The 20,987-nt window shown below is 38.8% G+C and overlaps 2 protein-coding genes across 2 annotated transcripts; both read right to left on the bottom strand.

Moving 5' to 3' along the window:
• Nucleotides 1-142: 142 nt before the first annotated feature.
• LOC122650909 lies at nucleotides 143-763 on the bottom strand. The gene has a single exon (XM_043844272.1). The coding sequence runs from the start codon at nucleotides 761-763 to the stop codon at nucleotides 143-145; it is 621 nt and encodes a 206-aa protein (XP_043700207.1).
• A 9,953-nt stretch (nucleotides 764-10,716) lies between these two features.
• On the bottom strand, nucleotides 10,717-15,966 carry LOC122652362 (probable sulfate transporter 3.3). Its single transcript, XM_043846076.1, has 13 exons — nucleotides 15,499-15,966; nucleotides 15,341-15,389; nucleotides 15,039-15,246; nucleotides 14,761-14,932; nucleotides 14,599-14,664; nucleotides 13,593-13,706; nucleotides 13,351-13,467; nucleotides 13,119-13,245; nucleotides 12,353-12,639; nucleotides 12,047-12,237; nucleotides 11,862-11,947; nucleotides 11,265-11,341; nucleotides 10,717-11,013 (listed from the first exon to the last, which is right to left on the bottom strand). The coding sequence occupies exons 1-13, from the start codon at nucleotides 15,808-15,810 to the stop codon at nucleotides 10,861-10,863; spliced, it is 1,959 nt and encodes a 652-aa protein (XP_043702011.1). The 5' UTR covers nucleotides 15,811-15,966; the 3' UTR covers nucleotides 10,717-10,860.
• Nucleotides 15,967-20,987: the final 5,021 nt, after the last annotated feature.

Genomic DNA, 20,987 nt, shown 5'->3' with positions numbered 1-20,987 from the left:
TATGTTTGACTTAGGTGGTCTGGTGCTCCAGATAACTCTTCTCCTTTTTTTCGATAGTTGGATTTTCTAATTTTGTCACTTCCAAATCCATTTGAGTTGAATGTGAACATGAGACCCAAGAGTCTTTTTTTTTTGTGGTTGATTAAAAATTTATTGAAGCGGCAAAAGCCGAGGCATCTGAGTTACATAGATCCCGAAGCCAGGCAGTGGAAATAGACCATGACGTCCTACATGCTAGGGATGAGGCTTTCTGGGCAAGGTAATTAGCTACTGAGTTGATATCCCTTGAAATGTGAAAAAACAAACAAGTCTCAAACTGAGAGGCGATGAATCTGATGTCCTCTAAAATGGGGCTCAATGTGGAGGGTGGAGCCTTTCCTGGGTTCTCCAAGTAGAGAATGAGATCCCTGTTATCTGATTCCACATGAACTCTATCGAGAGTTTCCGAGATGGCTTCAAGAAGCACAGTGCGCGGCGCAAGAGCTTCACCCTGAAGAGGGGAAGTGAATTGGCTGGGTTGAGATACAGCTGCTATCACTCTCCCAAGCGAGTCCCTGATGATGTAGCCTAGACCTCCCGAGGCATTATGCTGAAGGAAAGAGGTATCACAGTTGACTTTAAAGTAACCTGGAGGAGGTTTGCTCCATTTAGCTTGAGGGGGACTTTGGACTGGTGTAGTAGGAGGTAATCTTTTTCGGTTTGCCTCGTGAAAATTTCCAAACGCTTTAGTTGCAGCAATATTGACCTCTATAGGAGAGTCCATTTCCTTCTTTTAAATATATGATCATTCCTTGCAATCCAAATCTGCCAGCAGATGAAAGAGCATAGACCCAAGAATCAAGTACCTAAAATTTTAAAGGTTAAATACACATATTCCTTAAAATGGACCCAATATTCTGCGTATTAGGCGTTAAATGCTAACGAATCTAAAATTGAAGAATGTAATGTACAGTTATACCCTGGGTATAATTATCAAAATACCCTTAAATTAAAAAATAAAAACGACAAAAATTGAAAAAGATAAATACCCAAAACAACCTTTGTCCTTTCCCTTTTTCGAGCGAACACTCCCTCAACCCTAGATAGAGATTTGAGCTTCGAGACTTGGAGCTCAGCGGCGCTGGCGATTTATCCTCTCCGGTTCCCGCTGTTGGATGTAAAACGACTTGAGAGAGAGAGAGAAAGAGGGCAGGGGGAAGGAGATGGGTCAGGGACTGAGTTGCAGAGCCATTTACGAACATGGTCTCTTCCGTGCTGTTCAGATTGGGGACCTGGACACCGTTGTTGCTCTTTTGGAGAGAGGCCCAACTCTATTGCATCAGAACTCCATCTATGATAAGCTCTCTGCCCTTCATATCGCTGCTACTAATGGTCAAATTGAGGTTGTGTTTTTTTTACGGTATCTCACCCCTCTTGTGGGTTTTTCTATCTTCGTATTCCTTCATTCTTTTCCCCTTAATTTCTGAAACCTACTACACTTAACCCTGTTGACCTGTTATAGCGGCACTGTCTAACCTTCACACGCTGGTTCGATTCTCCCTCACCCCTTCCCTGTTCTTTTCCCATCTTGGGTATAAGATGTGATTCCAATCCTTGTTTCCCTGCCCCAACCAAATCGTCTTCTGTGAGATATTTCACTGAAGAACAGGTCTGGTCATGCCCTTACCGCCAAGTCTGATTTAGAGATTTATATTTCGCTCAGTTGTTGAACGTTGGAGCAACTAGGGTTTGCATTCAGGAGGGCTTTGGAGTAGGATTCTTCGGCTGAAAGTTCATGACAATCAAACTATTGGTACAGGAGAAAACTCACCTGGTTCGAGGTTTTGCCCTTCCCTATTTTGTGCTCTCATAGTCTATTTTCTCTCTCTCTCTCTCATTTTGTTCTCTCCCGAAATTTCTTTCTTCGATTTCTTCATTTCCCTTTGATTTTTTTTCATTGGCAATTTGATTTCTTGGTTCGGTTGAGAAGAAGAATAAGAAGCAAAATTTACCTGCAACAGGGCAATAAGGTCTTTTCAAATTATAAAGGTCGTTAGAAGAAAAGGTAGTTTGGTCAATAAAAAAAAGTTTTTAACGTCTAATGCCTGATATTAATGGAATGGACTTAAATGACTTTAGGTTGAAAATAAGAGATGTACGTGCAATTTTCAAGGGGTGCGTGTGAAATTATCAAAATCTTAGCAGGGCATGAGGAATATTGAATACATTTTAAGGGGTATGTGTATTTAACCCAAATTTTAATCCATCCAACCTCTGCCGCACAACTAGTCAATTAGTGTTCCACTTGTCATGAAAGCAAAATAATAATAAGGGAAAATTACATGTATACCCATTGTATTTTGTCTAAAGTAATTATAAACCCGAAATGTCAAAAAATGTACTTGTACATCTTCTTTATTTTTCAAAAAAATACAAAATTAAAAGTCCGTTAGCAAGTAAATGTCAAGTGATGACGTGGAATTTAAACTTGACATAAAATGACTGTTTTACCTTTCCTCCTTTCCTTCTCCCAACCCAGTTCGGCCCTGATTGATCTTGATCGGGCTGGGTTGGCCTTGATTGATCCCTGATTCTATACATTAAAGAGAGAGAGAGAGAGAGAGAGAGAGAGAGAGAGACATGATTGGCATCGCATCTTGAACACATACAACTTTGCATCACAATTCTAAAGAAAATGAAAACCTCTAATGAGATGTTTTCTTACGATTTAACTCAAAAACTTAAAATGTTAGATACTTTTGTTCAATAGACAATACGGTATCGGGAATCCGGTATGGTACAGAAGATAGAAAGTAGATATCAAAATCGTACTGTACTGAATACAAATTGTATTTCCAATATCGATATCGTATTGACTTGGTATGGTTTGTATTCGATATTAAAAACATTTTTTATTTGGTATCAAATACGGTTCTTTATTGTATTGATATAGGCATTGTCACTCCTAAAAGGGCACTGATCGATTGCGTAGCTTACCTTAGTGTTTCCTATGTCTATTTCTCTCCTCTGTCATTTCATAGAAGAGAAGAGAGAGGAGAGACATAGATATAGGGAGGCGCTAGCGTACGCTATGCAGCGTAACAACATTCATTTCTCTATATGTATATGTAGGGTAAGGAATAGGCACGTCACCTGTGGACGGCAGGCACATGGGAGGGGAGACAAGGGAGGGCAAAGGATCTTTCACCAGGAGAACTGGGGTGGAGAAAGGCAGACAGGCTGGGCACCCTCGCGGCATGGTCCAAGCGGGTTAGGCTCAAGCGTGGCATTTCTTGAAGGCCTTGAATAAGCCCAGTTTGATGCATTGAGGAGAAAATTTGTCGTCCTTAACCAACCCATCCATTTAATAAGGGAGTCTATGTGAAAGGGAGGGCCAGTGTCTGCTTGCCCTACATGGTGAAGTCTGTGTCCAAACACGGTCCAGACTCCAGACCCAATATTGGATTATTGTCCCATTATGTTTGGGCCCAAGGATCGAGGATGATCCTAACCCTCCCTGGACTGGCCCATTCAACAAGCATCATGAAGTGTTTGGACCTAACTAGACTTCTAAATGAATCATGTACTTTTTTTACATGGTAGGGTGGATTCTTCTATAGAGGATCCCATACCCTATAAGTCATTTTATGGGTCAAATTTCAATCTAAAACAGCACACAAAAACAAATGTTGAAAAGTTAAATTCAAAGTTTCATAAGATTACAAAAATATTATTTCATTGTAAATTTGAACTCACTTTTAAGGCATTTATTCTATTAATTGGACTGAGAGATGATTGTGGACTTGAACCTAACCATGCTTTTTAACATGGCAGGTTGTAACGAATTTCAACATACAATGATTGTATTGTTCAGAATCCGAACTACCCTTCTTGAGTTAAAATCAGAGGATCAAGTCAGATGGATGAAGAGATTCTCTTTTCACCATGGGTGGAGAGAAATTAATTAGGTCGTAAATGTAAATGTGTATATTATCATAAAAAATGAATTAGTAAATTTTTTTTTTTTTGGGTAGTTAATAACTCATATAACAATTTTTTATTGGTAATGATTATTCATATAACAATGAAAGGTGATATTTCTAAAAATCACAAGATAAATCTTAACCATTTATTTTTACAAATTTTTTTAACCTAAATAATTGGTTCTCACTTTGGGAGAGTGTACAATAATGGCTAGAGTATTGGTACACATGAATATCCAACTGTTAGTGCTGATAATTGCGGGGACAAAAAAAAAAACATATTCTATTTCACTCTCAATGAATCCTCTACAGAAACACTCCTCCTCTCTAACTTCATAATTTAAAAAAAGAAAGGGCAAAAACCTTGGGAAATATATTTCATTTTCCAATTACAGTATTCCTTTCGATTTTGTAGATACAAGTTTTCCAATAGAAAGTAAATATTGCATGTGAGATTAAGAAACATGACATAAACAGGAGTGGCAAATGGAAAAAGAGAGGACAGAGCAGTGGTTGCAACAACATAATCTAAGGAGCGAAAAAACATAAAAACCTTGTTCACATAGTTGACCAACAGAGAGTAGATTCATGGAAAGATTAGGAATAAGAAAGACAGGTGGTGTTCTGGTTCGCTTTGCATGTCCAACAGGGGTGGGTTCTCTTGCAGATCAGACAGCAGCTGGGCTTCAATAACAAAAATTGCAGAGTGGTAAAGTGTGATTGCTTCAGTAACAATGGTTTCAAATGGGTGGGTTCTGGGTTTCAACAATATGGGTTGTAGAGTCGTTTGAGTAGTGGTGAGAGGCTTTGATATCATGTGAACGAGGTAAAATCATATGTATTGTATTCAACTAGTTGCCAATAAATACAGAAGAATTGATGATCTATATATGGTAGATCACTATACAAGGTAATCTAATATTCACAGAATATTACAGCTAACATGTTTCAGCCGGAAAATTGGAGTGTGGCAGTGCGAGGTGGAGATGTTGATACCTGGCAGCTATCGCATCCAACTATCCATATCAATGAGTTTAGACCGTTGGATGCATAGGCTGCCAAGTGTCAACATCTCCACCTGACACTGCCGCACTGCCGCACACACCTCCACACTTTAGGAATTGGAAAGAATAATAATCCGGTTTCAGCCAAACTCAATTTTTTCTTACTACGGTGTATCTAAGAAAAACTTTAACAGTTAACCGTCTAATATATATCAAGAAGAAATTCATGTATAATATATGCTTCAATAAGAATCCTTATTAAAATAGTAGGAAAAAAAAAAAACTATTGCTGCATTCTAGCTTCTGGATCGATCACTTTTCCATGATCATGTTTCCTCCCATGTCACAATCTTTTCCCAAGCAATAATAGAAGCCACATCAACAGAACTCATCTGTTTCATGTTGGTGGAGATTGAATAGTTTTATGTGTAGAATTCCATCATATCTAATGGTAATTCCATGATATTTATAACTGATTTTCATGTGAAGATTCATTAGTTTTACATGTACGCTCATGTAGTATTTGATGAAACTAGATAAAGGTGAATTTGCATATCATACTCATTGGGGTGTCAATCGGTCGGTTCAGTCCAGTTTCGGTTGAATCCGAAATCAAACCATTAGCCAACTTTTGGTTTCGATTTGATAGGGTTTCAGTTTTTTCTCAGTCTCATGTTATTGGTTTAATACCGATTTATCCCGGTTTGGTTTGGAGCATTCAGATTTCAATAGGTTTCTATCTCAGAAGTGGTTGGTTAACAAGCATAAACATCGTAGTCATGTAGTCGTTATGATGAAATATGTATACCCTTATGTAGGGGTGTCAATTGGTCCGATTCATTAACGGTTCCGGCCCTAAGGGTTCAGGATCAGAACCAAACCAATAAACTAATCGGCTCTAAAACTGAGATCCAGGACCATTAATTAATAACTAGGCCAGTTCCGGTTTCTAATTAGTTCCAAGCAATCCGAAATTCAAAAATAAAAAATAAAAATTCCCTAACACATGCTACATACATTTAATAATATAGTAAGACACTAATTTCAATCACATGAGATATGTAACCTATCATCATTTTTTTTTCCTCAAATCACGAAAAAAATTAAAGATGTGGATTTATTCCGATTCCACCGGTTCCGGTTCCAATGTTTCCTAATTGGTCTATCGATTCTAGAACCGTTGGAAAACCAATAATTTAATCGGTAAATCCAAAAAGAGACCAATAAATTATTGTTAGATCTAGGACCGACCCAATAGACTATTGGGTGGATCGGTTCTGGTTTTTGCAGTCCGGTTCGATCCAGTTTTCGGTTCTAGTGCCCAATTGACACCCTAAGGTAGAATGGCTAATGATGTTGAGACAGAATAGATTTGGTTTGAAGATGTCCCAGGCCCAATGAAGGATGTCTAACACAAAAAAGTTCTTTTGTGCACAACCGTACATGGCCCAATTCCCCTATTCTGGTCCCAATAAACTTAACTTCACATTTGGATTTAAAACCTCATATTATTATATGTATGCAATTCTTCATTCAATTGTAGCATTCGAAATGGTAATCACTTATATGTATGCAATTCTTGTTCACGCAACCGTCAGAAAAACCATTTTATTTAATGTTTTTGGTTGTTGTTCTCTGAGGGGGAGCATGGCGTGTTGGCATCATGGAGGGTAGGATTTTTCACTCTTCATGGGGGTGGAGCGATCATTTATCTCTGTCTATGTTTGGACACGGACAATACACTCCTCTACAGAGAACTTTCTTCCTAATATTGCTTTTTATTCTTCTTCTCGACGCGCCATTATAATCAACATGTTTTCGATCAAAGCTCGGACAAAAAGTGTTGGGGAACCTTTGGGTAGGGCTGTCAATCTTTTGCACCAATTTGGTTTCAATCATGTTGAATCGGTTTTCGGTGTAACAATGGGTGAATTAAAAACCAAACTAATAAAGGAAGGTTCAGTTTAGGTCTGATTTTGATTTTCTATTATCGGTTTGATATCAGATTCCATCCAATTGTGGGTTCTGTTTACCATGAATATATATATTTAAGGGAAAAAGGACCCTGTCCAAGAGTATGGCTCTTATGTCTGGTGAAATGACAATGTCGAAAGCAAGGGCATTGGAAGCGGGAAAAGAGACAGCAGACCTAAAGAGATGGCCAACAGGAGGCAAAGGTGAATTTCAAAATTGTTTTAGTTTGTAGCCCGGCGGTCGAACGAATTGTGAAGGGTGCGCCCAGAGATCCTGCTTCTTTTGAAGATAAGGATAGTTGCCCAGGTGATGCTTTTGTGTGTGCTCACAATGCGAAAACATATTTTATGATTTTCATGTTGGTGTTGGGATCCGTTTCACGCTCAATATTGGGCTGGACACGTCATCAGGTGAGGATAACGTAAGCTGAGCAGGTCAAAGGAGGCAGTTGAGAGAATATCTCCAAATAGGAGTGACGCTTCCTATTTCCAAGCAAAAGGGATGAGGCCCACCACATCCACGACAACATGGGCGAAGTGGCATGATCAGGGAGTGCTTTAGCAAAGGGCCATGTGGCAAGCAAAAGGGTAGGGCACGAAGGCCACTATGGGAGAATGGCGGTTGCAACCGTCAAACAGAGTTGGGACCATCTATAAAAGCCAAGGAGCTGTCGCGCATAAAGACAGACACAACAACTTAATACACTACTTTTAGCATTTATTTTTCTTTCAAAATTTACTTGTTAGATTTCTATTTTGCTTTTGTCTTTCTCTTCTGGGAAGTGTACGTTGCAGTCAACGGATTAACCATTGGGAGGAGGAGTCAGGAGTTCGTCCACTTCAACAGTTTGGTATGATCTGATATTGGCTTGTTTACTTTTTATTATTCAATCAATTTATTCAAGATTTTGTGTTTGTCTTTTTGCATCATATAAATCTCTGTTAGCAGTTTTGCGCTTTGTTAAGAATCTCATCGAGATCGATATCTTTGAAGTCTAACCCAAAGGTCCTTAGAGCTACGCAGGCACGAGGGAACCCTAGATTCCCTGGTTGAAAGTCAGATAGGTAAGATCCCAACCCGTTTGAGCTTGTGTCAAAGGTTCTGGCACGCCCTGCACCTTTTCTAGCCCGCGCCATTCTATGAGAGTGTTGGACATTTTCGCCACCAACAGTTGGTATCAAATTCTCATAGATTGTATATCAATTCCGTATCAATTTCGGTCTGGATTTCCAATATCTGGTGTGTGAGGAGCTACAGATACTCTATGCTTACCATGTTATGGCGATTGCTGAAAAGCATATGCCCAATGGTGTACAAAAAACAGCAGCACGCTTGCTACCACTCGCCCGGCCGGTGATCCGTATTTCTTGACCCATGTTGTTTGCTGTACATCATAATTTGACATGTTTTGAGCAAACAATTGAGAACTTTAAATTGCCTATTTTTAGACATAATTTTGTGTTTTGGGGAAACATTTAAAAACCCTAATTTACCTGTTATACATCTCATATTTCGGTGGGACAAAAATTAAATTTTCATAAATATTTTCAAAAAATATGATTGGGCAAAAATTAATGGTTCAAAAACTAGGGATTTAAGTTTTGTATTTATCCAACCCTCCTAAATGTTGTTGCAAAGGTGTGTGTGAACCCCCTACAATAGTGATCCCCACCTTTATTTTAGGGGGTATATATAGTAGTAGTGGAGGGGGATGCTTGTGGCACCTCCCAAAAAAAATTTCCCTTTGGATTTTTTCAAATCCTTAGGGTTTTCAGAAGTCTTAATTCAAGATTTTCAAAAAAAATCCCCTTGATTACATTGACCGCGGGCGGATTATAGACAGTCATCATCCACTGGTACAGAGGCTACATGACCTAGCATTCTCACCCATAAATTTAACACTAAATTAACAGAAGATGCGCCCTTGAATAGTGGGAATGACAAAAGTGAATTGTAGCCAACATCAAGTACTTGGGTAAGGTCTTAGCGAGTTTTAACCCCCACCCCCCAAAGAAAGAAAAAGGGTAAGGTCATAGTGAGCAGATTTTCAGATGGTCATCAATGGAGGTTGCTTTTTACAAATCCTGTGATAATGTGTGGAAGACCCTAATAAGCCGGAGATCTTTTAGCTTTGAAATGCTTGTAATGTTATTTCATTTATGGGTGAGCGTTCTCTATGGGTGAGCATTCTTTGTGGGGGGGAGGGGGGGGAGGATGGTTTCTGCACGCATGGGGTCAATGAATGTGCGTGCTGGAACATCATGGGGGCGGGATTTGCGCCTTTTGAACGATTTTTGTTGATGATTAATTCTATCTTTTTATTCCAATTGATTTCGGGCTGATCAGAATCAAAATCGATGAAGGCCAATCTCATGCCCAATTCCAGGGCCATAAACCTATCTTGTCCCCAAAAATCACTATTCTTCAAGAAGTCTTGAATAGGAGTCAAGTATTCAAACTATCTAAATAACATCTCACAATGGCTCATGGATAAATTACACTAGTTTGAGAATTAACCTAGGACTGGATGAGGATATGGATAACATTGTGAGCATATTTAGCTAATCTTTTAGGGGTTCTAGAAGCTAGTTGCCATTGATTATAGGTTTAAAAGAGGTGCCTTGATAAGAACATTTATTTTGAAATCTTTACCACCAAACGCTAGAAAAACCCTAAAAGCAAAGGGAGGAGTGATGGTTCAACAATGTACATATGCTGATTTTGGGCTTGCTTCTCATCAACTAAATGAGTTGGCTTTGGTAGAAAACCCATTTTACTCTTAGGATAAGGTTCTCTAAGCAAGAGGTATAGAATATGCCAATGCCTTTTATTTTTATTTTTCTCCCCTGACTCTCTCTCTCTCTCTCTCTCTATCTCTTTCGCTACCTGTATAAAACCCATAGTGTCTCTTTCTTGCATATCCTACTCTGTTTGCTCACAAAACCCTCTCCCTTTCTTTTTTTTGTTTACATCAATTTGAGCTATGGGGTGGCAAGTGTTTTCATACTGCAATTAAAATATAAACTGCAATTTTTCTCTAAGGCAATGTTTGGTATGCATTCTTGGAATGCATCCTGAGTCGATTTTGCATTCTCGACTGATAAAAATAGTTGTTTTTATCTTCCGAGAATGCAAAATCGACCAAGAATGCATTCCAACAAATTCTTCAGTATTATTATTTGTTGGTAAATGAGCAATGTTAGGAGGAACGCATGTAGTAAGCTCTCTAATAGATGCAACCATTGTTCAAGGAAGTAGAATTGACAACCGAATCGGCCTTGAATCGGCCTTCATCGATTCTTTTGTCAGAATTGACCGACAATCAACTACAATTGATCAAGTTGATATTAATTTATTATTGTCTTGCACAAAAAGAAGAGGGGGGGGGGGGGGAAGAATTCTATCACCAGATGCAAGTTGTTGAAACAACAACAACATCCAAGCCTTATCCCAACTTAATGGGGCCAACTACATGGAGCCTATAAGAGAAAATAGGTGAGAAGAAGTAAAAAAAGACCGCCGGGGGGGGGGGGCAAACAACATCAACACAAATCTCTAGGGTATTGACTTTCATAACTATATACCATTTCTTAACTGCCCAACATTCTGCGCTAGGTCTCGAATAGGGGTGAATACAAACAACGGCAACACACAACAAAGACCAACTAAATGGGGTCGACCGCATGAATCTTTGATCTCCAATCAACTCTATTTGAAGTCATACTCGGAGCAAGGCCTAAGCTAAGCATATCTTTCTCAACATAGTTGAAAATTTAAGAAAAATAAATTATGCTACAATAACATAGAGGTTAGAATTAAAGCTTAGAACTAGTACTAGATACATTTCAAGTAGTTTGTATTTCTTAGCCCTAGTGCAGAAGATAATAATATGGTAAAATTCTCTTTCATTTATACATAAATTAAATTGATGCCTTTCCCTTCATCATGGATGACAGTGAAGCCACAGCCTCTCCAACAGTCAAGAAGAGGTAATCTGGCGGCATTATATCTTGTGCTTGATTTGCCTTTTGTAATTTCTCCATTACCTCACCCACAGGATTGACCAACACAAGCTGTGAACCATTAATCAACCTCTTATATCATTAGCAAATAATAATCAAGTCAACATGTACTAGTAAAAGAAGAAAGAGCATAGGAAGAAGATGAAAGGGTAGGAGATAGACTGTTCAAGGGGCCACATTTTGTCCGAGGAGAGAATATCAGTATAGGCCCCACAGCTCATGATGTGAGAGGGAGTGGAAAGGAATCCCCACGACTCTGGCATCATGGGGATCAGTTTCCTAAGAATAAATTCAATACTTGCCTCAAGACCACGCTTCATCATTGTCTTCTTCAAATCCTTTATTAGTGAAACTCCACTGGTATCGATAGCGCTAACAGCTGAAAAACAACATGAAAAACTAGTACTGAGATGTCCTAGTCATAGAAGTAATAAGCATATATAACACAACCTTCACCCCAAAGGATTCAACTGGTAATCTAATCTCTAAAACATTATTGTGGACAAGCAAACTTTGTCTCCTAACACAAGTTAATTCAAGTGGTTCACCTACCCCCAAGGGTTGAACAAGGATCCAATGTGAGTCAAGATCTCAAAAGATTTGGTAATGGGTCACTTATCAACTGAAAGAGACTAATGAACTTTAGCTTCATAAATTCTTTTGAAAAGATGATTTTAACAGCAACACCAACTAGTTGCCATCTTAATGGTACATGATGACTACTATCAAGTCTTTATCAAAATTTAGGTGATTTGGCTGTAGAGATGTTGGGAGTGATAAAGTTATATTCCCATATCGATTTGTTCAGATCTTTGGTACCTTCATATACTTGAGGAGCTATCTCCACTTAATGCAAACCAAAAAGAGGAAACTAAAGTTTGCACATTGATGTCACATACCTGTCATGTCTAGGATTACAAATTGAAGATCTGAATGTTTTTCAACTCCCTCTTCTACTTCATATTCCTCCAACCATCTTGACATCCTGCAAATGAAGTGAGGGATAAGAATAATTGGCAAATACTTAAAAGAATCTCTATCAGTTTCATGCACCCCTTTGGAAAACAACAAGATCATGACAAACCTTTCATTGAGGTAGTTGGAGTTCACGAAATTAATTGGAGCTTCGACGCTTAGAATCAGAAAGCCTGGAATTCTTTTGGCTTCCTTGTAATGGTGAAGATTGCGATAAATGTCAGTTCCAGGAATATTTCCTAACACCACTGTTTTAGGCCTAGTGATTTGCAGGAGAATCTTGAATAGAGACATCCCCACCTACAAGCATTAAGGTCAATACACACTATGATGGATCATATATAATTAAGTTCTAACTAAAACAGAACAGTGGCTTCAAAAAGGCTTTGCTTGAGTTGCACTGTGAGGAACTTACTGCAATGCAAAGTCCATCCTGAACAGAGATGAAGATGACACCCAAGAATGCACATATCAACACTAAGAAATCAAATTTATCAATCTTCCATATGAGAAAAGCTGAGGGGATATCAATTAGGCCAATGACTGCGGTGATTATGATTGCACCCAATACAACATTAGGCGTGTAGCGGAACAGAGGCATGAGGAAGAGGAGTGTCACCACCACTGTCACTGCCATTACTATGTTAGAGACAGCAGTTTTTGCTCCAGCATTATGATTCACAGCCGACCGAGAGAAAGCACCTGCAACCCATATAACTCTATCAGGGTCTTGGGGTTTCATGTGAGTAGCTTAATGTGAAGGCTTATAAGGACTAAAGACACCTTCTTAGTGGCTAGCTTTTAAAAGTGGGTTTTGGCCAAGTCCGTATGGTGGTATAAGAGCTAGGGCTTGGCTACTCCTGTGTTCCTTCGAGGATGGAGAACATCCATCGGGAAAGATCTCAATTCCCACATGTACTCCTGATTAGTTGGGGAGATAAGCAACAATCCTACATTGGATATGGGTAACCTAATGTGAAGACTTGTAATCTTCTCCTTAATGGCTACCTTTTAAGGATGAGTCCTACATGAATCCTAACACAGGGACCCATACAGAATCACAACATATAAGAATAAGATTGGCTTTGACATGGAAATTGAAGTTGGGTACATTTCTCATATGAGATGTGACTGTGAAACAAGTAAATTAAGGGGGTGGCAGAGAGTGGAGTGATGCTTACCTGTTGTAACATAGCAAGAGGTGCAGGAGCCAACTATGTTCATCAATCCCATTGCAATCATTTCCTTATTTCCATCCACTTGGTAGTTCCTGAGTGCAGCAAAAGTTCTTCCCACTGCTATTCCTTCCTGGGTTAAGTAAATTCTTATGAGATTTAATAACAAATTGATCAGCTGGAATAAAAAGACAGAGTTAATCGTCTATTTGGGGAAGACTAAAGAAGAAGAACTCACTGTGAGGGAGATGATTCCAGTGATGAGGCCTGTCTTCATAACCAGCCCTAAGTGACTTCCATGGAAAGTTAACACGTTCCATGAGGGAGGGTTCACTCCTTCTTGTAACTTCCCTATCTAATTTTTTTTTTTTTTTGAAAAAGTCATGTGAAATGGATGGAACCGCATGAGATTTGCACAAGATGTACACAGATCGAATGAAAATGGGAAAGAATTAATGGAGATTGATGCTTTGAGCTTACTACGCTGATGCCATGATTTTGAGCTTTGAATGCAAAAACCAACAGAGTAGAAAGAATTACAGACGCAAGGGGAGCACCAGCTGAAACCCAAAAGAGCTTCGGCTTTTTCAAGCTCTGCATATGCACCAAGTTGTTATGAACAGAGGGGTTACAAAATCTAATGGTTAAAATCACTGGAAGAAAGAAATTAGTATATAAGACAGGGACAGGGGTGAACCCCAACAGATCTAGTCCGGGGTTTTTGAAAATTCAGGCCCAGCCCAGGGTTTCAGGGCTCAGGCTTAGGCCAGGCCAGCCCAAGGTTGGGTTGAGATATCTCTGCCTAGGCCGGGCCTTGTGGGCTTTAGGGAAGCCTGGGCTTGGCCCTTTTTTCAATTCTTTTCACCTACAGTGAAAAAAAACACTTTCACCTAAGAAGTATATAACTATGGTTTTGGATCCTCTAGGATGCAGCTGCCCGTCCTGCCTGTGCTGTACAGACACAGGGCCGGGTGCAAAGACCGCCTTACCCCTGCCCGAGTGGGGGTAAGATGGTCTTTGCATGCGACCCTGTTTCTGTGCAGCACAGGCAGGACGGGCAGCTGCGCCGAAGAGGATCTACACTTAAGAACTTGATTTGTACTAAATTTTCACAGATGGGTCTCACCATCAAATTTTGGTTTAGACAAATTGTACCATTAACTGATGAGAGCAAGACCCCAGCCTTGTTCTGTTTGGGTCAATCTTGGCAAGAATCTGGCCCATCATGCAATCATGTAGACCTTTTTCTGGCCAATAATTCTTAGTTACAGGATTCAGGTACAGTGAGTGGAACATGAGTCCCAAGTCCCACCAATGAATATACACCACTTGTCTAAAGGAAGCCATACCTGCACCTGCAGGTGGGTTTAAGTTTTAACCTTTAATTAAGAACCTAATATAAGTTAATTGAGGGTTAATTTCTATGAAATACCAAGGTATGTACATGCAGGAATAGGATTATATAAAATATGCTTCAATTACATACTACGTGTCTCGCCACAAGAAGTAACAAAAGGAAGCAGAAGCCCATAACTATGGTTTGCCATGACCACTGCACAAAAAGCCACCAAGAAACAAAAAAAAAAAAAAGAAAGAAGATCAGCGAAGTTTAATTTTTTTTTGTGGGTTTTGAGAGAGAAATCATCACCTCATGTGTTGTATGAAAGATAGAGCTTAAAACAGGAACCAAACCCATTTGTTTGGTGAAATGAACGATTCCAAGAAGGCTTTTCAGTTGTTGCAGAGAGACTATTATTGCAGCACCTGCCATGAATCCAATAAGGGTTGCCTTTGATAGGAAATCTATTATAAATCCAAGCCTGCAAAGATCAATCAAACCACTTTATATAACCTTTCAAACCTTAAAAAAAAACCCCCACAAAGTGAAGAAGAAGAAGAAGAAGATTGATTCAATTCTAATTTTACCTTAGAATTCCAAGAGAAGCTTGGACAAGACCAGCAAAGAATGTTGAAGTGAAGGCCAGCTGAACAAACAGGAGAGGTTCTTTGGTAGGGGATACTTCTTGCCTAAGCATTGACCCTAATATAAGAGAAGCAATGGATACTGGACCTACAGCAAGGTCCCTTGAGCTCCCAAACACAGCATACACGAGAGGTGGGACAAAGCTAGAATCTGCAGAGGCAGAGAGATATATATATACATATATATATATAACAGAATCAAATGAACCAAGGCAAGATGAGGGAATGAACAAGGTATGACTTACAAAGACCTATAATTGGTGGGAGATTGGCTAGCTTAGCATAGCTGATTCCCTGAAAAAGTAAAAAAAAAAAACAGAGCTTATAAATGTGTTGATATAACAATTAATTAAACCAAAAAGAGCAGAAGTGAAAAAAATTAAGGTTTAATTTGGTGAGAGACCTGGGGAATGGCTAAGCTTGCAATGGTAAGACCAGAGACAATATCAGATTTGAAGAGCTTGAGACTATAATTAGGACCCCATTGAAGAATGGGGAAGAAGTATTGAGCTCCAAGAATCCATTTCCTTTTGAGTGATTGACCTTTGAATTGACGAAGAGGGTCATCAGGGAAAAAGGTTTCCTTGAATCTGTTCTTGAGCTTCTCTAATGTACTCTTAGGTGGAGGTGGGACTACCTTATGATACTCCATAGGCATGGATATCTCCAAGGATGGAGAACTCAAATTATTCACATTTGGTTGTGTAGGCTCCATAGTTGAGTAGAGAGAAAATGGAATTGTAATGTTTCTTCTGTCGTCTCTCTCTCTCTCTCTCTTTCTTATTCTATTTGAACTAATAAGAAGTTTGAGCTGCTCCCCAATCAATCATCCTCATCTTCTATAAGGGACCGCCACCAAACATAGTACTACTACTCAGGTAAAGCGAAATGTGTGTGTGTGGGTTATGGCCGATATCTTTCTGGATCAGGATCGGTCAAAAACCCTCCAAAATCGTTGTTCTGAAAAAGAAATCCAAAATACTTCAGTCAGATTGGTCAAGGATCGGATCGGATCGGATCAGGTCGTCTGATCGGACCGTATTTTTCAATCTTGTAGCTGTTCCATCAGATCGATCAAGGATCGATTGCATCTCAAGATCAGCCTCGGCCGATCCGATCCGATCCGAGATTACGAACCATGGTGTGGGTGAGGGTATGGGATGATGAGCCGTATAAAGTGCTTGAGCTTTGTGGATGGTCAGTACGTGAGCCCACCCTCTTTTTCTGGAAAAGCTTATTATGGGGGTAATTAAGTCTATCCGTAACAGTTATAAGGCCATATGACACACGCATAGAGACAGAGAGAGAGAGAGAGGGGAGTTAAAGCGATCGATGGAGAGTCGTTGAGGAAACTTTTAGACAAGTGTGCCGGAAACTTGGCTCATGTCGGTTGCTCAATATGAAATATTCCTCGGAATATTCGCTTTCTTCTTCATGTATGGTACACTTCTCTAAGCACTGCTTCTGCAAACTTATGAAGGCGGTAGCAGTGATCCTTAAATACACAAATCAGAGAGAGAGAGAGAGAGAGAGAGAGAGAGAGAGAGATTCAGGAACTGGATACCTGTGAACCATTCTTATTACTGTTCTGATTAGAACATGTCATTCTTCTTTAGATTTCTCCAACTGTACGGCACCCTTTATGTGTATATACGTATTTATGGGATAAAAGTATTTGCATTGGCGGACGGGTGTGCCCAGACACATGGGGTAGGCAAAATGATCGACATGCCCCCACCTAAATGCCTAAAATCCCACCCCATGTGTCTAGGTGTTGACTGTGCAAAAATGTGCTCCCGGACAGGACAGAGAACGTGCGCCTTTTATTCAATAATCAAGTGAATAATTAATTTAAATGAAAAAGGAAAACTACCTGGTGGTGTGGCTCCTGTGTCCAAACACATGAGCGCATGTAAGTACCGTTCTACCCTTTAGGAAATCAAAATTGCATCTATGTTGATACCCCTCATTGGCTGACACTGGGCGTGCAGATGCTACGTACAATCAGACAGCGATCTCTAACCCTTTATTTAATTAATCAAACTTCAAACTCAAACCAAAGTTAATATTTGAGAAATGGGTTAAATAGATTTTGACAATTGGAGGATCTGGGTTACCTCCTGTAGCTCATAAATTCATAACATTTTCTAGCAAAAGTAATGAGTCTGGTTCAAGTCCAGACACTCATCTTAGGATCCTCTCAGCATAAGGAGGAGAAGTTTACACCCCCCCCCCCCCCTAACACACACACACACCAAAAAGTAAAACAAAGGAGAAAAAGAAAAGTCTGTGTGAGTGTGACTACAATATGAACTTCTCAATCTGGCTACCCTACAACAAAGGTGATAAGAGAGATGTGGGCCTCCAGAATAGAGTAAAGCATGAAACCTTAGAAAGCCATCTTTCTTTTTTAAAATTTATTAAGTTTTTCTTTTAGACCATAAGAAAAATGGGGAGATAAGAAATTATAATGCCTTGAGCAATGAAACTGCTGCAATGATTGATTGAAACCTACAAAAAGTGGCGGGGAAGAGGAATAAACAGATAAGTTTTCTACTATAGAAAAAAAGAGGTTAAAATTGTAAAAGGAATGTCTATATATATATGTATTTAGAGTTCACCACCTTCTTTTTACCTTGTCTTCTACTATTTTTTAAGTGAAAGGTAAAACAAGGTTTTCAAAAATAATTTGATAGTGCATTGGACAAGGATGCATACATTATGACTTAACATGGTATTTTTATGATCAAATAATATTTCATTCTGGTTGATGCCACCAAGTGAGACTACCAATTTCTATTTGGGAAGGAGGGAATGGAGTTGTGATTACCACTTCTATTGGGGCTGTCATTGCTATGGCAAGGGAGGGAGGAGTCACACGAATATACAAACCTTTCATTAGTCGTCACATGCTTCCCTCAGAGTTATACTTTGAGCGTTGGTGGGAATCAAGAAGAAGAAGTTGCAACATAGTTTTGATTTTCTTGTCGTGTTAGCATGCTTTGATGTGGGAATGCGCGTGCTTGACTCTAGATCATGATTGTACCATTTTGGCGGAGGATCTTGATAGGTTACCAAAAATCCTCAGCCTTCTGTGATATGGCATAATGCCAGTATGCATAGCGGAGCAGTGCCCAAAAGGCAAACAACTCCCTACAAACTCCGGAGCGAATAAAACAAAACAGGCAACGGCCCTAAATATAAACCAGAGCCCAAGAAAGGCCCTCCAACCCTCCCTAGACCCAACAATGGCGGGAGCATAGAGATGGCAAGTGAACTATTGACCAAAATAAAATTACTCTCTGTTTTTTGTAAAGCATCTTTGAGTGAGGTTTGTTTCTATTTGACTTAGATAAGCTCTAGGACAGTCTCAATCTATTAAAGAAAGGGCGCTTATTAACGTTTTAGAGGATCCCAGCTTCAATCTTTGAATCATTCTCCCATTCTCCCATAGGTGTGAGTATTTTCATCTAGTTAATTAATTCCTTCCGTAATCTTCGATCTCGAGTCAACCTAAACATCAAATCCTTTGTAGTCATGAGTATTCCACCGTCGATCATTTCGGCAAAAACAGGGTGGTGGTATACTTCTTTCCTTGGTAGGGTTATTAATGTCTATGCCTTGGATTATTTCTTTTGTTTAGTATGTCTAATTAGTTGTTATAGTAGTATGTTAAAAGTTTCTTACATATGCTTTAGTTCCATGATAGGCTTTCTTTCATGTTTGCATGTTGTTTTCATGTTATGTCTTACTTAGGTTGATCACCATGTCACTTTTGCTGTTCTAGTCATATCTTATTCATCCCGCCATGTGATTAAAAGTTGGTGAGACACCCTGATTAGCTTATTAGGTCGGCCTATCTAAAGTAACATTTGCCTTTCTAACAGAAAATAAAATTATATAAAATAGAAACTTTATTGCCTTCATAAGATGCAATTCATGTGTTGTTAAAACAGGTATTAAAAGGTATGCCTTAGTTATGAATATGGAATACAAACACACTATGCGTTGTTGGCATGAATTATGGTTATAACTACACATTGCCACCTTTTTTCTACTATCATTTTTCTATCAAAATGTATGCCGCTAGAATATTAGAAAGAATAACGATGATAAATTTTTAAATGCAAAGACTAAGACATTGGAGAAAACTAATTTAGTAAGTGTATATTTTTCTTAGACCTTTAAGATATTTTTTTTTTATCTTAAATCATAAAAATATTATTTTTAATTAGCGAATAGAAATCTAACATGATATTAAGGTAGAACCTAACGCTTCTTTCTACTATGCAAAAATGGAGCCATGAAATAGTTCTTTCTTTTGGATGATGATAATAATAATAATAATAATAATAATAATAATAATAATAATATTATTATTATTATTATTATTATTATTATTACTATAGATGTTTGTGGCAGTACTAGTATTTTTATGGATGTTTGTGGAAGTATTTATATGGATGTTTGTGGTAGATTACTATGGATGATTGTGACAATATTTTTATAGATGTTTGTGTTAAACCTAATACGATGCAGAGAAGAATGGAAATCGCAAACACAATCACACAATGCACACAAAGATTTACGAGGTTCGGCAAGGTTGCCTACGTCTATGATGAGATGAGATCTATTTCACTATCAATGGAGAATAGGGTTATAATCGCTCGTTCCTCACATCTCTCTCAGATTTTTCAATACAGAGAAAGAACTCTCGCTACATATTTATAGCGAAAACCCTATACAGAAAATTTACCAAAATACCCATATAGTCCTTAAAAAATTTTCCTCTCCTCTCTCCTCCCTCCTTCTCTACACCTAACATGAGTTACACATTCTCTCTCCTCTCTCCTCCTCCTCCTCCTCCCCCCCCTCTCTCTACAACTCTCAGAGACCCCACTGCAACTGACCAAGATGAAGATCCAAAGTCGAAACAAATTACTCAACTGAACAAATGAGGAACCTCTAAACCCTCACAAACATTCCGTACTCCACATACATGCCAATTCTTGAACAAAAGACGCTGAAGAAGACACCATTACTTGCTGAAAATCATAAAAGACTTCCAATAATCATCATTTTTTTTCTTGTTATACTGTCTTGTAATTGATTGATAAAAAAAATTTGGGTTTATACATACCACCCCTGAGGTTTGATGAAACGATAATTTTACCCCCCAATTTTAAAAAATTCTGCGTACCCCCCTGAGGTTTGCAAACAGTAATAAATAAGCCCATTCCGTCAGTTCATGACTAACAGTATTAAAAATAAGAGGTGAACTGACGAAATTGCCCTTGTAAAAAAAGAAAAAAAGAAAAAACCTACAACTCATCTTCCTCAAATCGGAGTTGCCATCGTCTCCGAGGGTTGCAGAGGAGAGAAAGGAAGGAGAGTGAATTAGGATTGGTTCCATGGTGTTCCCTACAAGGATACCTGCAGCTCATCTTCCCAATCAATTTGGGGAAGATGAGTTGCAGGTTTTTTTTTTTTTACAAGGGCATTTTAATCAGTTCACGTCATATTTTTAACGTTGTTAGTCATAAATTGACAGAATGGGTGTATGTGTTAATGTTTGTGAACCTCAACGGGGTACGTAGAATTATCCAAAACTGGGGGGTATAATTATACTTTCGTTAAACCTCAGGGGTGGTATGTGTAAATTACCCTTATTAATTTACAGGTCCTTCTCTCCCTCTCTCTCTCCTTCCCCTCGTATTCTTCTTCTTTAAAAGAAATTATTTTTTTTCATATAGACAATTACTTGATCTAGCTGCAAGTATTAATTTCATGGGATTAAAAACAAAAACCAGGGTCAGGGTCAATCAAGGTTAGAGTCAAACAGGGTCAATTAGGGCCACCAACCCTGCCAGACCCAATCAGAGTCAATCAGGG

Source organism: Telopea speciosissima, chromosome 2 (assembly GCF_018873765.1).
Source record: "Telopea speciosissima isolate NSW1024214 ecotype Mountain lineage chromosome 2, Tspe_v1, whole genome shotgun sequence".
NCBI classification, from domain to species: Eukaryota; Viridiplantae; Streptophyta; class Magnoliopsida; order Proteales; family Proteaceae; genus Telopea; species Telopea speciosissima.
This window is presented reverse-complemented; position numbering and strand designations above follow the sequence as displayed.